The sequence below is a fragment of the Perognathus longimembris genome, chromosome 13 (genome assembly GCF_023159225.1).
Source record: "Perognathus longimembris pacificus isolate PPM17 chromosome 13, ASM2315922v1, whole genome shotgun sequence".
In the NCBI taxonomy this organism is placed as follows: domain Eukaryota; kingdom Metazoa; phylum Chordata; class Mammalia; order Rodentia; family Heteromyidae; genus Perognathus; species Perognathus longimembris.
The window spans coordinates 21811255-21830415 of record NC_063173.1 but is presented as its reverse complement, the minus strand read 5'-3'; the positions used below and the strand labels follow the sequence as shown (position 1 = coordinate 21830415).

Here is a 19161-nt window from a genome sequence, read left to right as displayed (position 1 = left end):
GTCTTAAGGAAATAGACAAAATAATAATATTAACATGTATTGACTTCTTCCTGTATACCAGTATCACTTCCCATATTGAATATGTATATATGTATGCATGCATGTACATACATACATAGATGTGAATATATGCACATATTCAAACAAGTGCTATTCACAGGAGAATGACCAGTGAATGAGTATTCTCTCCAGGTCAAGGAAAATCTCTCTAGGGAGACACTGTGATCTGACAAGCTAATGGAGAGTTTCAGGAACAAGAGTAAAAGGATTGCTATTTTTCTTCTAAGTACAAGCATAAGCTGTTGAAAAGTGTTAGGTTGAGGGAAGATCAGATTTCAGTCTCCATTGTTAAAGGATTGACTCAGGGCACCGTGCAGTTAAGGGAGGTCAGAAGGCAGAAGTAGACACAGAGAGGACAGGCCAGAGGTTCTAAATAGGGGCCAGGTGTGAGGTGACAGACAGGACCAGGATGATGGCAGGGAAGACAGGAAATGTGAGAAATTAGAGAGACAGATCCGAAGTTAAAACAAATGAATTGCCAACTGGTTGATATACCTGAATGGAGAGGGATGGGGAGAGAAAGAGAAAGAGAATATGACTCAGGCTTTTGTTGGGATAAATAGGACCAGGGTCATGGCACTAAATGACCTGTTTTATTTAAATTTATAAGCAGTTCTAGAGTTGATTCACACTCCAAGTATGAAAATTCTTTCCTTGCCAGGCTCTCCACCACCCCGATATGACCAAGTGTGCATCCTAACCGCTTATCTGCAGGCCCTATACTCTTTGGGATCAGCCCATGTTGCCAGAGTCAGCTCTGGAGGCACTATGGACGGCCTTGGGTACATTGATCTCACTGGCTTCATTCAAATATTGGGTTTTCAATCTATGCCTGGATTTTTTTTGTTATTCTTATCAGCTCCTTTCCTTACATCCTGTAATCAATGCTCAGTTCTGCTCCTTTATTCCCCATAGTATGTTAGCCTCCCATGTTATAAAAGAGGAAATGCAAATAAAAATTGCCTTAAGAGTCCATTGCATTCTAATCCAGATGGTTAGTACCAAGAAAACCCAACATAGCAAATGGTGGGGTAAAGGCAGGGAGGAACATTGTTGGTGGAAATGTAAATTAATCCAGTCATTATGGAAATCAGCTATGGAAGGTCTTTTAAAAAAAGAAATCTAGATATTCTACTTATGAAAATGAATCTAAGTCAACATATAATAGAAACACCTGAACATTATCTTTAAAGCGGTGTTATTCATAATAGCCAAGCTATGTCAATCTAGATACCTATAGGTTGGACGTGGTGTTGCAAACCTTTAATTCTAGTACTCGGGAGACTGAACCTGGAGGATCTTGAGTTCAAGGCTGGCCTGGCCTACATAGAAAGACCTTGTCTCAAAAAATAAAAATGTGGACAAGAAAAGGAAGGAAAAAAATCAAAGGTTATAAGGAGAAAAATGAATGTAGGCCTGGCCTCCAGAACTCAAATAGAACCGTGGAAAAAGCTGCCCCATGGAAGCTGACGCATAGAAGTCTCGGCTAACCAGGAGGAAGGAAGTGAGGAAGAAATTCCCTAAATGTGCTGTTTACAGCCAATGCCTTCTTTTTTTTTTTTTTTTTTTTTTTTTTTTTTTTTGGCCAGTCCTGGGCCTTGGACTCAGGGCCTGAGCACTGTCCCTGGCTTCTTCCCGCTCAAGGCTAGCACTCTGCCACTTGAGCCACAGCGCCGCTTCTGGCCGTTTTCTGTATATGTGGTGCTGAGGAATCGAACCTAGGGCCTCGTGTATCCGAGGCAGGCACTCTTGCCACTAGGCTATATCCCCAGCCCAACCAATGCCTTCTGAATCTAATCTGAACAAGGGACTCTGAATGTAATCAGGAACAAGAGAGTTCAGGTGAGGCAGTCTCTGCAGTTTGCAGAGAAGCTATGGGGAAAGGTGTACAAATGGATAATAACCAGCACCCAGAGAAAAACCAAGACCTGCAAACCTTCTAAATCCCCACAGGCTTCCTCCCATTTTAATCTGCCGGCAGAAGCATTGAATTCTTCAGAAAGCATCTCTCACATTGGCTTCAGAGAGATTTTCATAATGATAGACCTAGACTTCCAGCCCTTGGCTAAGGGTTTACTCAAGACAGAAACAAGAACTTTGGCCTCTGTCAAGCACTTGTAACAGCTACATTAAGAGTACTCAGAAAAGTTCCACCGAAAGATGGAGAAATCTTATCATTTGAATAATTAAAAAGCTTTAATGCCACCCCAGGATGCATTATTGAGAATGGATGGGCAAATGCCAAGAAAGGATCTTTGTAACAGAAACCATACCCAGTCCAGGACATGGTACGAAAGAAGATATTGATTTGTTTAAAATTCCCTGCTATTAACACTAGCATGGTTTTAAGGTTCTGGCTTCCAGAACTCGTTCATGCCAAAACTCCATTAAAATGGAGGGTAAGGGATCTAAGTCAGAGAGAGATAGGTTTGAATACAGAATTAACATTTAAGTCTAAGAGTAAGGCCATGCCCAAAGAATATGCAATGGCAGAAAGTGATTATCTCACTATTACTAGAGGAAGTTCAGTTCAGCAAACATTAATAAATGAAGGTCACCCCACGTCTATCATGGCGTACATCACATAGGATACAACTACAATTAAGTTAGAATTTCTTAGGATGCTCACTAGTAGCAAAGAAAGACATGGAGCACTCCACACGAAGAGGTACTTAACACAAGAGGTTACACTATAGTTCTGACTTTCTCTTTTACATATTATGAGGCCATGTTATTAGCTGCCTATATATTTGGAACTCTTAAAATGTGACATAAATGTCTCATTTCTGCTTTTTGCCTTAAAGTCAGTTTATTTAAAATTAATGTAACTGTATTACCATTTGGTCGTTGTTTGCATGTTACATTGTTTTTCATTCTTTATTGTTGTCTAATCTGTATTCCTACATTTTTAGATTGCTTTTGAAAAGTCTACAGTCAGGATATTTTAAAAATGCAATCCAAACAATTGGATATGAGAGAATTATGTTTATGCAAACAGTTGTATATGATTAAAGTGCTCCATTACCACCAGCACCAGCACCACCGCTCAGACACAGGCAAGCACTCAAAGAAAGCAAAGGCTGTCTGGCAAGGTTCTTGAGCAAGGGCAGAAAGATCAATAAGGTGAAGCACAGTGAACAAGGCAGTGAGGGGAGAGGGAGAAGATGAAGACAGAGATAGATTGCTGGAACAGTGTCCCTGTGTGGAAGGGGAGGAATCTGGACAGAAATAAAAGCCATGGTTGTAGCCATTGCTACTTCCAGTGACAGCTAGATTATCACTGCTGCAACCCCATACTGGGGTCATAGGAATGGCTCAGTTGGTACAGAATTAGCCAAGGAGCAAAAGGAGCAGACACCAAGTTTGAGTCTTAGTTTCAAATAAAAAAAGTGAAAAGATTCCTTGCTACTTGTAAATAGACATGACTGAGAGAGTGTCTCTCTATGTTAAGTTGACATTTCTGTTAGTTCTACCTGCATTTGAACCTGAGGGTCTGTTTCTGGTGTTTGTTGTCTATACTGCCATATTTCCTTCTATACCTGCTCATCCAGAAAATTATACAGAAATCTGACAATGAATCCAATTGGTGACATTTTAAGAAACAAAACTCCTACATAAGGCAGCTAAAAATGCAAAATGTGAAACATTTTCTGTTTACTTTTTGTCTACACAAACCCATTCCCAGAAAGGATAAAAAGTAGTATTGCATGTGACAAAATTAAGATGATCCCTGATAGTGCCCAATTTCATTTCACCTAAGGAAGTAAATATGAATATTTTGTAAAATTTGGATACAAATATAATTATTGAAGTGTTTTGTGATAGTAAAATCTAGGAAAAAGTTGTATGCATGTATGGGATTGATTAAATAAATTTTGGTACATTAATTCAATGGGGTGTGAAATAGACATAAAAATGACATAGTAGAAGTACATGAAAGGAATAGAAAAATGAAGATTTCAAAGAAGTAATTTTGGTGTGATACATTTTGTTACCCAAATATAAAAGAAAAAATCATCAAACTCCAAATGCTTTCTACAAGTCTCAATATGCTGCTAGGATATTTTAAATTTTTAATAATTGTTCACTTTATGCACTTTCATGTACTGATGAACACCTAAGTTGATTCCATAGTGTTGCTATTGGAAATAGTTCAACAAATATGAGAAAGCAAATATCTCTTCAACACACTGATTTCATTTCTTTTGATCATGCATTCAATATTTGGATTCCTGGATCATATATATGGTAGTTTCATTTTTAATTTTTTGAGAAGCCTCCACTCTTTCCCATAATGGATGTAGAAATTTACATTATACCAAGCTGTTAATGGTAAACTCTCTCAATGGAGGACTACCTAAGAAACCCACTCTTTTGCATTTCTTATATTTTCTACATTTCTATATTTCTATTATAATTTATTACTTATAGTTCAAAAAACAAGTTTTCTTTTAATAACAACAACCACAAAACCTTTACCAACTCTTCAACCTTCAGCATAACACTCTTCCACTAAACCTCTTTATTTTCCCCTCAGGGTTTTCCTTTGCTCTCCTCTCTCCCCAACCTCTTCTTTTCTCTAATTATCCTCTTCTTACTTTTGTGTATTTTTAATCTAAATTCCACACATGAGAGTAAACATGTCATTCTTGTCTTTGTGAGTCTGGCTTATTATGTTTAACATAATAATCTCTAGTTCTGTCCACTTGCCCACCAAGGACACGACTTTGTTCTTTTATGTTGCTTAATGTGGTATTTAAACACATTTTCTTTATCCACTCATAATTGATAGACACCTATGTTGATTCCATAACTTGACTACTGTAAATAATTCCACAATAAACATAGTTGTGTAGGCATCTCTAATGCATAGTGCCTTAGATTTCTTGGGATGTATACCAAAGAGTGGCAGAGCTAGATCATATAGTCGTTCTATTTTGAGTCTTCTAGGCCACCCATACTGATATTCACAGTGGATTTGATAATTTACATTTCTACCAATAATAAGAAACCTTCTTTTTGTCTTTAGTCATCCCCCAACTCCAGTCATGAGATCTTTAAAGATTTCTCTGAGTTCAGTAATAGTCTTAAGAAAGACAGGTAGGAAGAAGAGGAATCATGTGGTAAAATACAGGGTTTCATTCATGCTCTTCATGCTCCACTATCTTTGCCTCAGCCTTTGTCCGTTTAGGGAAATCAAAACTGAAACATAAATGCATCTCGCTGTGGCTGCCCTTTCTTTTTTCAGTCCCTGGGCATCTCAGCTAAGGCCTTCCAGATAAGCCTCCTTCTTTCCTAAAGATTATTATCTGCCCCAGCTCCCATCCTCAAATCCTGAGTGCTTTTGAGAAGAAACCACCTCACTTCTATGAGAGAGACATCATTACCACTAATATGCAAACCAAAAAACCTAGGCACAGGGTGAAGGCAGAATTAAAATTGAATATGGGAGATGGGCCTGGGAACCCTACAGGGAAAGGATTCCCGGTAAAGCAAGCCGAAGCTCTGGTTAGTGCGCCATCTGGTGGACAAAGAGCTGCCTAACAACCAGCCAGAGTGACTGGGGAAGGAGGATTTATTTGAAGGAGCTGTCAAGTCCCTACACTTTCATTTCTTAAATCTTCAGGTACATCATTTTTTAAATGCAACTGGACCTCGCATACTTTTTATGCAGCTACATAGTATTTGAGGTAAAGTAAACCAAGGGACATGTAAGCATTTAAGCAAATACATATCTGCTTTACCATGTTCATATTTATAACCAATAAAACATGTTTTGTAAGCTCAAATGTTTGGTTCCTGAGAAAAAAGTTGAGGCCTTTGATTCACAATTTGGGGAGCTGAGTCATAAGAAGTCTACACACAAGCCTTGAACTTTGGTTTGTACCCTTCCTAGGAGTTACCACTCAGGTTTCAGGTCCAAAGAAGCAGCAGGAGTGAAGGGAGACCAGCCATGTGACCTGTATCTGACTTGGAGGAAGTTCACATGGACTGGGTACTGCCCTAGGCACAGCCTGATTGGTCCCTGGTGAGGTATGGATCATGCCCAGGCCTTCCAGTCCATCCTCACTGCAAATGCTGCTGGCCAAGGACAAGGAGACCAGGGCTTTCCCTCTATGTGAGCCTCCACAGGCCTCTCGCACTCTCAAAACTCAGCTGAGATTGTCTAGAACTTTCACCCAACTGGAACAATTAGTAACTAAACACAAAATGAACAGATGAGTTGGTTTCTATGGCCAGGAACTCATGCTCAGGGCCCACATGCTTTAATATTCCATTTCCATTCCAGACACATCACCATTAGCTAGGACTACACCATTCCTGAAGTCCCTGCTATCTTAGCTCTCACCTAATCAAGCCTCTTCCTCAGTATCTCAATAGTACTTCCCCTAAACCAAGACCAGAGATGAGAGCAGTGCCCTCTGGTGACCTAGACTTTCTCTTCCCCAGTTCCAGTTTCTAATCTGAGAAACAAGGTGGTTCCCAGGTAACTGGGACAGGAAATACGATTACCCTTCAGGGGAAACACTATCTCCTACAGGAAGGCTCTGGGTTTACCCTTCACTGTCACAGCTCCATAAGCAGAGAGCAACCCATCGTATTCCTTTACTGAGAATTGAATTTTGAAAGCACTGTGTCATTCCCCAACAGAAGACATACTAAACATGGGAACATTTTTCTCTTTGTCTCCAATAGCTTCAGGGACAGAGTTCTGTCTTTCTAGAGTTTTGGATCTGAGAGCTAGTACTAGAGAATCATCAGATGGAGGCTGTAATGAAAACAGGCTTATTCTCCTCCAGAGCAATATCTAAGAAACATTTGTTGCAGCTATCTACTGCCCTGAGTCAAGGAGTGGCTTCTTCTCTTGACATTTTGCAAGCAGAATAATCATCCCTAACTGAAGACCTCACTGAGCTCTGGAGAGGGAGAGGGAGAGCTGAGTGACTGCAATTCTGCTTGATAGGAGCTCTCAGTCTATTGAATTAGACCTTACTTTTAGACTGAACTAAATGGAGACATTTTTCCATGGAAGACTCAGAGGCAATCTAACTCTTCTGTGTAATACTGATAATGAAAAAATCAGAAAAGAGACAGAACCCCTGAGTGGGCCTCTTACTGGCCTCTTAAATATTCTACTATGTCTCTCAGAGCTAGAAGAACTTATTTGAATACTTTAAGCTTAAAAAATGAAAGTTTGAGGAAACAGTTATGTTTAACATGATTTAAACATAAAGTATAAAAATATATTCAAACATCACCTGGTATTCCACTAATATGTACAACTTTTATATTTTTATACATCAGCTTAAAAATAAATTTAAATTAAAACTTAATAAATAAATACACTGTGCCCAGCTTGCCTTTTCCTCTTGTCTTTGAATTACCAGCTTTTTGTATATTATCCTGGTCATAAATACATACTATTCAAATTCCAGTGATTCACATACCAGGTAACTCTGCATAGAACTCACAGTTAAAGATCACTTTAAGCCTACTGTCCCCAAACTTTAAGTAACTCGAGTGGATATTGTCTCTTTTTTAATACAGCAGGCATATGCAAAATTAGACTCTTTTCCTGTCAGCATCGTGACCTCTGAACTCCCATTGGAGAGTTTCCTATGGTATAAAACTTGGATGGAAGATAGCGCTTGCTTCTTGTGACACAGCTAAATGGATTAGACACGTTTTCTGCTTTCGCACTAGTCCTGCACAGTGGGGACACAGCTACAGATGTTGGCTCAGCTCTCTAAATCTCGAACAAATGACCCATCGATGAATAAAACTAGAAGTTGTATTCATTAAAATGCCAACATCATATTCACTTCTAAATAATGTTAGCAACTTGCTATACATTCTAACATAAATCCTACTGAGATATTAATTAAATTTTCATTGAATTTATGCAGGGCATATGTGACTTGAAGGTTAGCAAGACCCTTTTTCAAAATAGATATTTCTTTCTGAAGAACATAGAGAAACAATGTTTTCTTAATGAACAAACTGGAAACTGTGAACTAATATTAAAAGATCTTGTGGGGCTGGGGATATGGCCTAGTGGCAAGAGTGCTTGCCTCTTATACATGAGGCCCTGGGTTCAATTCCCCAGCACCACATATACAGAAAATGGCCAGAAGTGGCGCTGTGGCTCAAGTGGCAGAGTGCTAGCCTTGAGCAAAAAAGAAGCCAGGGACAGTTCTCAGGCCCTGAGTCCAGGGCCCAGAACTGGCCAAAAAAATAAATAAATAAAAGATCTTGTGTTTGTAATAAGACACAGAAAGAAAAGCAAACGTTGATACAGAAAACTTTAATAACTAAAAATGTGAAGGAAAATCTTATGCAAATTTAATAAGTTCAGAAAAAATTTTTAAAAAAACATCCTCAGACACATGATTGAATAGTAAAAATACAAAACTTAAAGGAGAAATTGTCTAGGGAGAGGAAAAGCAATGTATTTCATAGAGAGAACCAAACATTCATATGAATAAAAAATTCTGCTATGAAACTCTAGAGGAGGAGGAGGAGGAGGATTAAAATGGTACACACTGGGAAAAATATAATATTAATAAAACATAATAAAAGGAGAGGGAACAAAAGTGCCATAATACATATGGAATACTGTAGTAAAATGGCAAGCACAAGTCCTATTTTACTAATTCTGCTAAATGCAAACAGATTAAACCCTCTGAATTAAAACACGTATTTTAACAGAGTAGATAAAAACACATTATCTAGCTGGGTGCCAAAGGCTTATGCCTGTAATCCTAGCTACTCAGGAGGCTCAGATCTGAGGATCAAGGTTCAAAGCCAGCCTGGGCAGAAAAGTCCATGAGACTCTTTTTTCTTTTTAATTTTTATTGTCAAACTGATATACAGAGCGGTTACAGTTTCATACGTTAGGCATTGGATAGATTTCTTGTACTGTTTGTTACCTCCTCCCTCACTCCCCCCTCCCCCCTCCCCCTTTCCCTTTCCCCCCATGAGGGGGGAGTTGTTCAGTAGATTTACACTAAACAGTTTTGCAAGTATTGCTTTTGTAATCGTTTGCCTTTTTTACCCTGTGTCTCTCAATTTTGGTATTCCCTTTCAGTTTCCTAGTTCTAATACCTGTATACACGGTTTCCAATGTACTCAGATAAGATACAGAGATAGTGCAGGTACAACCACAGAAAGCGGATACAAGAGGATCATCAACAATAGAAGCTACGGTTTCACAACGCATGTTGAAAGTAATTACAACAGTGATATAACAATCGTTTCCATAACATGGAGTTCATTTCACTTAGCATCATCTTTTGCGTTCATAAGGGTATAGCTATTGGGCTCTTGTGATCCTCTGCTGTGACTTGCCTAAACCTGTGCTAATTATTCCCTATGAGGGAGACCATAGAGTCCATGTTTCTTTGGGTCTGGCTCACTTCACTTAGTATAATTTTTTCCAAGTCCTTCCATTTCCTTACAAATGGGACAATGTCATTCTTTCTGATAGAGGCATAAAATTCCATTGTGTATATGGACCACATTTTCCTGATCCATTCATCTACTGAGGGGCATCTGGGTTGGTTCCAGATTCTAGCTATGACAAATTGTGCTGTGATAAACATTGTTGTGCTGGTGGCTTTAGTGTGTTCTTGTTTGTGGTCTTTGGGTAGATGCCCAAAAGTGGGGTTGCTGGGTCACAGGGGAGCTCTATGCTTAGCCTTCTGAGGAATCTCCATACTGCTTTCCAGACTGGCTGAACCAGTTTACATTCCCACCAACAATGAAGTAGGGTTCCCTTTTGGCCACATCCCCTCCAGCATTTGTCATTGTTAGTTTTCTTGATATAGGACATTCTTACTGGGGTGAGATGGAATCTCAGTGTTGTTTTGATTTGCATTTCTTTAATGGCCAGTGATGTAGAGCACTTTTTCATATGTCTCTTGACCATTCTCATTTCCTCATCAGAGAAGTCTCTTTTTAAGTCTTTAGCCCACTTTTTGAGGGGGCTATTGATTCTTTGTGGTTTTGTTTTGGAAGAATGTAATTTTTTTAGTTCTGCATATATTTTAGATATGAGGCCTTTGTCTGTTGTATAGCCGGTAAAGATCTTTTCCCAATCTGTGGGCTTTCTGTTTATCTTGCGAGCTAATAAATCACCAAAAATCTGGAAGTAGAGCTTTGGCTCAAGTGGTAGAACACTAGCTGTGAGCACAAAGTCCCAGGGCAGTGCCCAGGACCTGAATACAAGCCCCAGGACTAGCACAAACAACAACAACAACAAAAATGAACAAAACTCAAAAATATATCATTTAGTGTGATATGTTCTTTACCAGGGATGTTCTTTACATGTTTGACTCAAAGACTCAGCATAAAAGTTAAAGGATTGAAATATACATGACATTTCAGGTGTTAAACAAGGATGGAACAACTATAACTAACCAGACAAATGAGACTTAAAATAAAAATTACTGCTAGAGACAAAGAATAATATTTTATAGCATGAAGAGGGTCAATCTACCAGATATAGGTATTAATTGCAAACATCAAACATATACACACTTCAAAACATATGATACAAAAAATGCCTCCAGAATGAGGAAAATGTAGTCAATTCAACAATAATAAAGAATCAACTCCCAGTTTTCAGTAAATGATAAATACAAGAAAAAAATATCAACAAGGAAATAGCAGACTTGAGCAATATCATGAATCAGATAAATAAACCTAATGAACGCCACCCAACAATGTCCGACTACATACCCAGCTCAGGTAGACATGATAGATCCTCTAGGATAGGCCATCTAGTATAATAAAAAATAAGTATTAATAAATATAAAAGGGTTGAAATTACACAGGGTATGTTCACTGACCACAATGGAATTAAATTAGTAATATTAGTCCAAGGAAATTTGAAGACTCACAAATAGGTAGAAATTATACTATACAATCCTATATAACCAATGGATAAAATATGAAATCACCACAGATACTAAAACTTAGAGAAAAGTTCAGATAAAACCAAACTAACAAATAAAGTCTACCAAGTATGTGCCTAGCTTGGGATGACCAGAGGCTGGAAATGATGCTGAAACAATTGAGCACCTGTGTGCTAAGAAATTAACGTCAATCTACACCTCCTACCTCATAAAAAAATTAATTCACAATGGTATGCCCAAATGTAAAATTGTTAAGTTATAAAACTTTTATGAGAACCTATAAAGTTATTATGACTTTAGGACCTGGGGTTACACAAAGGGTTCTAAGAAATGAACCCAAAGCACAATTTATAAAAGAAAAAAATACTAAATTGGGCATCATCAAAACTTAACATTTCCTCTATGAAAGATATTGCTAAGAATATCAGAAAGAGAATTCATAAATGGGGAGAAAATTTTACAGATTGTATAGCTAACAATAATATTGTGTCTGCAACATAAAAGGAACTCTCAAAAACCCTGTAGTACACCTGCGTCAGAAGCATATGACCCTGAGGTCAAACCCCAGCACCACACACACACACACACACACACACACACACACACACGCCAACTAAACAAGCCAAGCAACCCACTAAATGTTCAGAAAAATGTTTGTTGACATTTTAATTTTACAAAGTGGCAAATACACACTGAAAAAAATTCAAAATCTTTAGTCATCAGATGAATGCAAATTAAAACCACAACTAGAAGTTGCTGAACTCTGATTTCCTTGGCTGTACCAGCTTTCCTCTGTCTTCTCTTCATGTCATCTGTCTTCTTCATGGGTCTTCTTCTCTGAGGTCCCTTATGCGGATACATCACAGGATTTATAAGCCACCTTGACAACCCAGGATGACCTCCGTTTAAGATCCTTAGCTTAATTACATTGGCAGAGACCCTTTTATTTCAAAGAAGGTAATATTCATGAATTCCAGTGATTAGAAGATGGGGATATATTTTTTTGGGAAGTCACCATTCAGCCCACCTAATTCATCATCACACAAAAATCTACTCAATGTTTATAGCACCTCTACTAATCAATGTTAAAAAAAAAAAACCCAAGAGACAACACAAGTATCCTTCTGTGAGTAAATGGGCAAACAAACTGTATGCAGCTCCCTGCTACAATGCAATACTATTAAGCAATGCAAAGAAATAAACTGCTGATACATGGAACAATGTGGATAGCTCTCACATGCATTATGCTAATGAAAAGAAGCCAGAATCAAAACTACATGCTAACCCCATTTACCTAACATTCCAGAGAAGTCAAAATCATAGAGACAGATAATAGAATGTTCCTTAGCAAAGGAAGGGATGCAATTGACTGTAAAGGGGAATCAGGGAGATTTGAGGGGTCGGCTTGCACCTATGTCTTTTTACATCAACATCAACAGATTTGTCAAAACCTGTAGAACTATATACCAAAAAGAAGAACCTTTTCAGTATATATACTTAAAATCATGTGCCTAAAATGAGATCTGGGAATGGAACTCTTCTTAGTTGGTCAGTTGTACTCACTTCAGGCTCCACCTAAAGGAGACAGGAACTGGTTTCTTCCACTTTTGATTTCTGATTCTGTCACCATCATCTACAGAGATAATGTACTCTAGCAGTGAAGGTGTTTTTGCTTTCTTCTTTGGTTTGGTTCCTTCATACTCATTGAACAGACAAGCTTGGAAATACCCAAATCTCTAGGTGGTCTGAGAATCCTTCTCCCAATTTCAGTTCTAACAAGCCCAGAATTTCCCTTTGTTTCACTAGCCTTTTTTTTTTTTTGAAAAATTAACACTGTTATTTATTAGTATTACATGTATGTGTTCCTAGCTTCTGAAAGGAACATAACTGATTAGGATTTTGTTTTTAATATATTTTAGTTATGGAAATTTTCTTAGTTGTGAAAAGCATTTTTAATTGTAAAGGTGATATACAGAGAGTTTACAGGGCCATAAATCAGATATTGATGGGATTTAAAAGATATCTTTGTTGTCTGTGCATTTAACTTTTTTTTTTCCTAGCTTCTCTTTGTTTCTTTTTTTTTTTCTCAAATTTTTATTATCAAACTGACTTTTGGGTGGCAGCTGCTTCCTACAGTTGCTACCTCTGCACCACTTCTTTTTCTCTTCTACTTTTCAGTATTAAATACCTATTTAGTCCATGCCCTTGTCAGATTCTGTCAAAATACTAATGCACTTTGTATTCCTGACTACAACTTGAATGACTGAAAGCCAAACTCTCTGTCATGCCCTATGAAGTCCTATCTGATCTCTTCTTCCCATTTCACTAATTTCTCTTCCCCATTACTCATGCTAGATGTGACTGCTAATGCGCAAGAAATGCATGCTAAACCTCACCACAGCAATGACGTCAACAGAGTCAAGAATGTGGGAAAGTACTGGACATATAACCTAGTCTTGCCAACCAATAAGTTGGGAAGAGAGGAGGAACTTTTAGATTAAATGAACCTTAAGACATCAAATAGAAGCAATAAGAAGACCTTATAGAGGCCCATATTTTACACATATGTATGCATTTGAATATAGGAGATTTGGACTCTGGATGGGTATGTGATCAAAATAGCCAGGCACCAGTGGCTCATGTCTATAACCCTAGCTACTCAGGAGGCTAAGAGCTAAGGAACAAATATTGAGGCCAGTACAAGCAGAAAAGCCAGTGAGATTCTTATCTCCAGTTAATGAACAGAAAAACCAGAAGTGGAGCTGTGGCTCAAAGAGTAGAGCATCAGCCCTGAGCAAAAAAGTCAACAGAGTAACCTCTCTGTATATCAGTTTGATAATAAACATTTGAAAAAAAAAAGTCAACAGGATCATGAGTCACTGAGTTCAAGTCCTTGTACCAGCACAAAAGAAAAATAAATAAAATTTTCTTTTTAAATAGTATTTTGGTCATATTTAAGGTCCTTCCCATTTAGAAACATGTGGAGAAATTATTTATGAATGCACTGATATAGCACATTGGGGGTTGGGAAGTAGATGGTGTATAGCTATAATAATGTTGACCATATTACTCTTGAAGCCAAGGAAGGGATACAAAGAACTCAGTGTATAAAACCAAGGTGATTTGTGCATTTAAAGTTTTCTGCTTAAAAGAGCCAGTGGTGATTTCAATAGTAAGCTCTAACAGCAGCCTAGGTCTGCCACTTGTCTAACAGGACTTCAATTCTCCATGACTATTTCCTCACATGTGAAGTGAATAAATAAATATTTGCCCTGGCTTTGCCATGAATATTAAATGGACTCACAGGTAGAAAACACTGTCTTAGAACATCATCTGGCCCATAGTAAGAACTAAAATATTAGTCATCATTATCATCATCATCATCATTATTATTATTACATCCAAAAAGGAGTCGAAATGAACCACCACATGGACTTAAAACGATTGTATCCAAAATATGTTTTTAATCTTGATGAAGTTCACAAATGGTACAATTTTGACACTTCCTTAAATTATACAATCATATTCTTCAACATCAAGGCACAGCATTACCATTACCATAAGTCCCCAGAGGCTACAAGAGGCAGTGATTTTATGTCCCTTTAAGTTCAGCAGAGCTTCCATGAGCAACAGGATGGCTCTCAAAGAACCAGGTTACTACCAGATAAGCCAGTGGGAGATACCATCACATTTACTGGACATAGAATCAAATACAAAATGATGCACAACGAATATGGAGCTAGCTTATTTTGCATTCGGTTTCATTCCTTTCAAGTGACCAAGGTGCTTTTTTTCCAGTATCTATTAGGATGCAAACATGTGTATCTTCCTTGGGTTCTTCTCACCAAGTTGTTGTCAACACAAGTTAATAGAAGTGGTGAGTTCAGCTTCATGCTGACCTGAAATAAGAGTACAATTTTAACAAGAAGAAGGAAGAAGAGAAAGAAAAAAGAAAGGAAAATAAGGAAGAGGCGAAGGGTAAAGAGGAAGAGAAGTGAATAATCACAATTATCACTGAACAGAATACAATTTTTATCTAAATGGTTGTTTCACGTCATCATATTTATAAATTGAGGATATTAGATGTAAGGAAGCTTGTAAGGTAAATGAAAATACCAAGAATTCAACTGTTAATATTGGTAGTGGAATGATAGCAGTTTTGTAGACTGGATCTGTGAACACTGACCAAAGGTAGTGTGTTTTCTGAAAGTGACTCATTCATGAGGAGTGACCCTCAGTAAGGCCTACTGGCTCCTCCCTTTTTCAGCCCAACAAGTATACACTTTATGTCCCTTCTCAGAAAAAAAAAAATGGCAGGCATTTTTAAAGCCTATCTTAGCTGTCTGATATCAATCTCATTTCTAGAAGAAACTCTCTGCTTCGGGAGGAGAAATGGAATCAGAGAGAAGGGACCTAAGGGACCTACCATGGTCCGTGGGTTGCAAAATATGGATCTTAACCTCCCAAATCCTTCCTCTGCCCACCCATAGTACAAGGCAGTCACCTTCTTCCTGGAGTCATTAGCTGTTCAGGCCTGAAGGTCCCTGCGGCGGCGGCCAAAGGCTTTGGAGCCTACATTGGTGGGCACGAAGTTGTCCTTCACCACACCCCCAGATCTGCTCAGCAAGCCTGCCAGTCGGTGGGTCACACAGGTGGCAGTGTTACAGGCTCTCTTCTGGGCAGTGATGCTGATTTTCAAAACAGAGAAAGAAAAGAAGGCCTGACAATGAGGAGACCCCCACGGGACCTTCATAAACAGAACTGAGCACTTCCACACACCACTTAACAATCAGTGTTTCTCCGAAGTGAGTGCAATTATCAAAGCTGTTAGGGGAAATGGCCTGGCAGCCTTTGCTAAGATCTCTGCCCAAAGTCTATAATAAGTGTGCATGTATGCACACACACGTGTGCACGTACACACACACACATCCACACACACACAAAGGTCTTACCTGGAAGAAGCTCATAGAAGAGAGTTTACCACATCCTATCCCAAAAGTGCTTACCTGTTCCTTAGCTATCTGTTCTTGCTGTTTGAACTGGATCATAGAGATGGTCTACCAAATCCTACCGCCAGCTACTCTGTAACCCAAGGCTGCTTCTTTCTAAGCATAGCACTGGCTACTCATAAGACCAGAACCATATCCACCACAGCTTTGGGCCTTTTAGGAAAATATAAGATAGGGAATCATAAGGGATATGTTGATTCTAGAAGCAGTAATTAGACAACTCTGTTGTGAAACCCTATGAAAGATTCATTGGATTCCCTCAGTCTCTCACCTCTGATCTATAACTTCTTTCTCCCTTTCCATCCAGAGATCCTGAACCTTCTCAGTCATAGACAGAGCTATCAAAGGCAGCTTGAAGAGCAATCAGAAAGGAACATGCATCAAGTTCACAATCAGGAGTAAGAAAGGAAACCAAGGAGTGGGAGAAGGTAAGGTAGCATCCCAAGACCCAAAGTGAGAGAAGTGGTCCACTGCAAACTTCTTGCTATATCTCTTTTCCTGCCTGTTATTTCAAGACTAATCTGATGCAAGAGAAGCTATAAAAGCTGTTCAAGTCCCACAAATACATGTCAGCACACAGGTACCTAGATTCTCACACTGCTTAGATCTTGGATTTGTCCAAGCAGCAGGGAAAAGACATGCCAGATAGTACCATGCAAAATGGACTCCCTTTGTTCTCAGTCAGCACAAGGATAGGCCAGGCAGAGGGATTTCAAGCAGAGGCAGGAGGTACAGGAAGGCAGCTCATAGTTCCCCTATGGGAAGGGCCCAGTGTCCTCCATGCTTGATGGGGGTGGGGGGGGCTTCTCAGGGTGGATGCAGGTCTCTACAAGACTCCATCCAGGCAGTGCTGGGACCAGGCCAGGTTTGGCCTTTTTCTAGGCTCAGGGGACACAGGGAGGTAGGGCTGGAGAGGGTACTCTCCCTGACCCAGTAACAACACACACAGCTCTGCAGAGTCACAGACCTATCACAGTCGTAGTCTATCAGTCCCTACTACCTTAAAAATTAAAGCAAAGCTGAGCACCAGTGGCTGATGCCTGTAATCCTGGCTACTCAGGAGGCTGAGATCTGAGGGTCACAGATCAAAGCCAACTGGGACAGAAAAGTCCCCATAAGACTCTTATCTCCAATTAACCACTCAAAACTTGGAAGTGGTGCTATGGCTCAAGTGGTAGAGCACTAGCCTTGAACACAAAGATGTTCAAGCCCCACAAATGACAAAAAAAATAAATAACTAAAGGTTCCTTGCAGGGGTGAAAAAAACACCATACATAGGTGAAATGTCTAAAACCTCCTGTTGTATCAAATCATTTCTGGCTTTGTACTTACCCATCTTAAATTATAATTCATTCAGTGCAAGGATGTCTCCACAGCATTGCAAGACCAACTCCCAGACTAAGTGACTCTATACCTTTTCATCTCCTTTTCCATCATTTTCAGAAATGAGTCATATTAATGAATCTTACCAAAGTCCCTCTAGCTGCATCAAAGCCTGTGTTTTCCATGGAGACTGACAATAACTGAGCCCTAGATCTTGATGAACACGGGAAGCCTTTAGATTCTTGGCTAGTGTCTCTACCTACCTCTTTGGTTTTTTTTCAAATTTTTATTATCAAACTGATTTACAGAGAGGTTACAGTTTCATACGTTAGGCATTGGATACATTTCTTGTACTGTTTGTTACCTTGTCCCTCATACCCCCCTCCCTCCTCCCCCTTTCCCTTTCCCCCCATGGGGTGTTCAGTTCACTTACACCAAACAGTTTTGCAAGTATTGCTTTTGTAGTTGTTTGTCTTTTTGTACCCTGTGTCTCTCGATTTTGGTATTCCCTTTCAATTTCCTAGTTCTAATACCAGTATACACTGTTTCCAATATACTCAGATAAGATTACAGAGATAGTGTACGTACAACCACAGGAAGGTGATACAAGAACATCATTAATAATAGAAGCTACAGATACACATGGGACGTTGAAAGTAGTTACAACTGTGATATAGCAATCGTTTCCATAACATGGAGTTCATTTCACTAAGCATCATCTTATGTGTTCATAAGGGTATAGCTATTGGGCTCTTGTGATCCTCTGCTATGACTTGCCTAAACCTCTACCTACCTCTTTGGATGGGTCCTCCAGGATATATCAAAACAGGGTGAGAAGACTTACCTGGAGTCTTCTGCTTCCTGTTCTAGTTTCTGCTCCTGCTCCAGCTCCCTGGCCTTCATCTGCACATAGTTCTGCACCAGTTCAGCCAGTAGGAGGCGTGCGTCCTCCTCATTGAGGGTAGACAGGTCTGGGCCACTCTCTAAAACAGATCTGCAGAGAAACAGACCAGACCCAGTGTGGGCTTTGGGTTACTCCCTGCTCCCTCCCCTCCCTCAGGATAAGCAGTCAAGCCTGCTAGTGTCTGCTTCTTCCACTAGGAATGTGACTTCCCAGATTCCCAGCAGACAGGGCACAAAGCCAGTGTCCACCTGCCGGCACTGATGTACCAAAGCCAAATGTGACTCCAAGCCACAGAGTCATCTGATCCAAGGGACAGTGGAAGAAGAGTAAGCTTTTGGCTTCAGACTGTCTCACCTGAAATGCGCTGCCTGGAGGTTGCCAGTTTGGCATAAGACCAAGATGCCGAGAGCCAGGAAGGGAAAGAACTTCCGGAAGCCCATGACGTTTCTCTGTAAAGGGAGAATGACATTACCACCAAATCAGCACCACAGACCTAGGCCCTAGTCTTGCCCCTGCCTCAGTTGCCACATGACCCCAGGCAATTTACTTCACCTGGCACACCCATTACTTTATTTGCCAGGAGGGCTGCTATGAATCCCAAAAACATATACTGTAGTGAATGGCTTGGTAGAGCAAGGGGAGTGAGTAGAGTTAAGAGTTAGCATCTCCTCTATGGTGGAACAGGGAGAAGTCACAACACACACACACACACACACACACACACACACACACACACATTTTACAACCCACCCAGTTGTAGATTTGCTCCCCCAATTTCTGGTCTCAATGACTGAAAATCCTATGACAACTTTCTCTGCTGGTGGAATGAGGTAGGGGGAATAAAGAGGTAGACTAGAAAAGGAAGCTAATCTTTCGATCTTTGGATTTAGGGAAATTTTAAGGTGCTAGTGATAGATAGAACTGCCGGAGTGCTGCTCAGCAGGGGGTG

At 39.6% G+C, this 19161-nt stretch overlaps 1 protein-coding gene across 1 annotated transcript; it reads right to left on the bottom strand.

The window, feature by feature from the left end:
- Positions 1 to 15504: 15504 nt before the first annotated feature.
- Calcb (calcitonin related polypeptide beta) lies at positions 15505 to 18652 on the bottom strand. The gene is made up of 3 exons (XM_048360914.1): positions 18567 to 18652; positions 18153 to 18302; positions 15505 to 15664 (listed from the first exon to the last, which is right to left on the bottom strand). Exons 1-3 carry the CDS (start codon positions 18650 to 18652, stop codon positions 15505 to 15507), a joined length of 396 nt encoding a protein of 131 aa, XP_048216871.1.
- Positions 18653 to 19161: the final 509 nt, after the last annotated feature.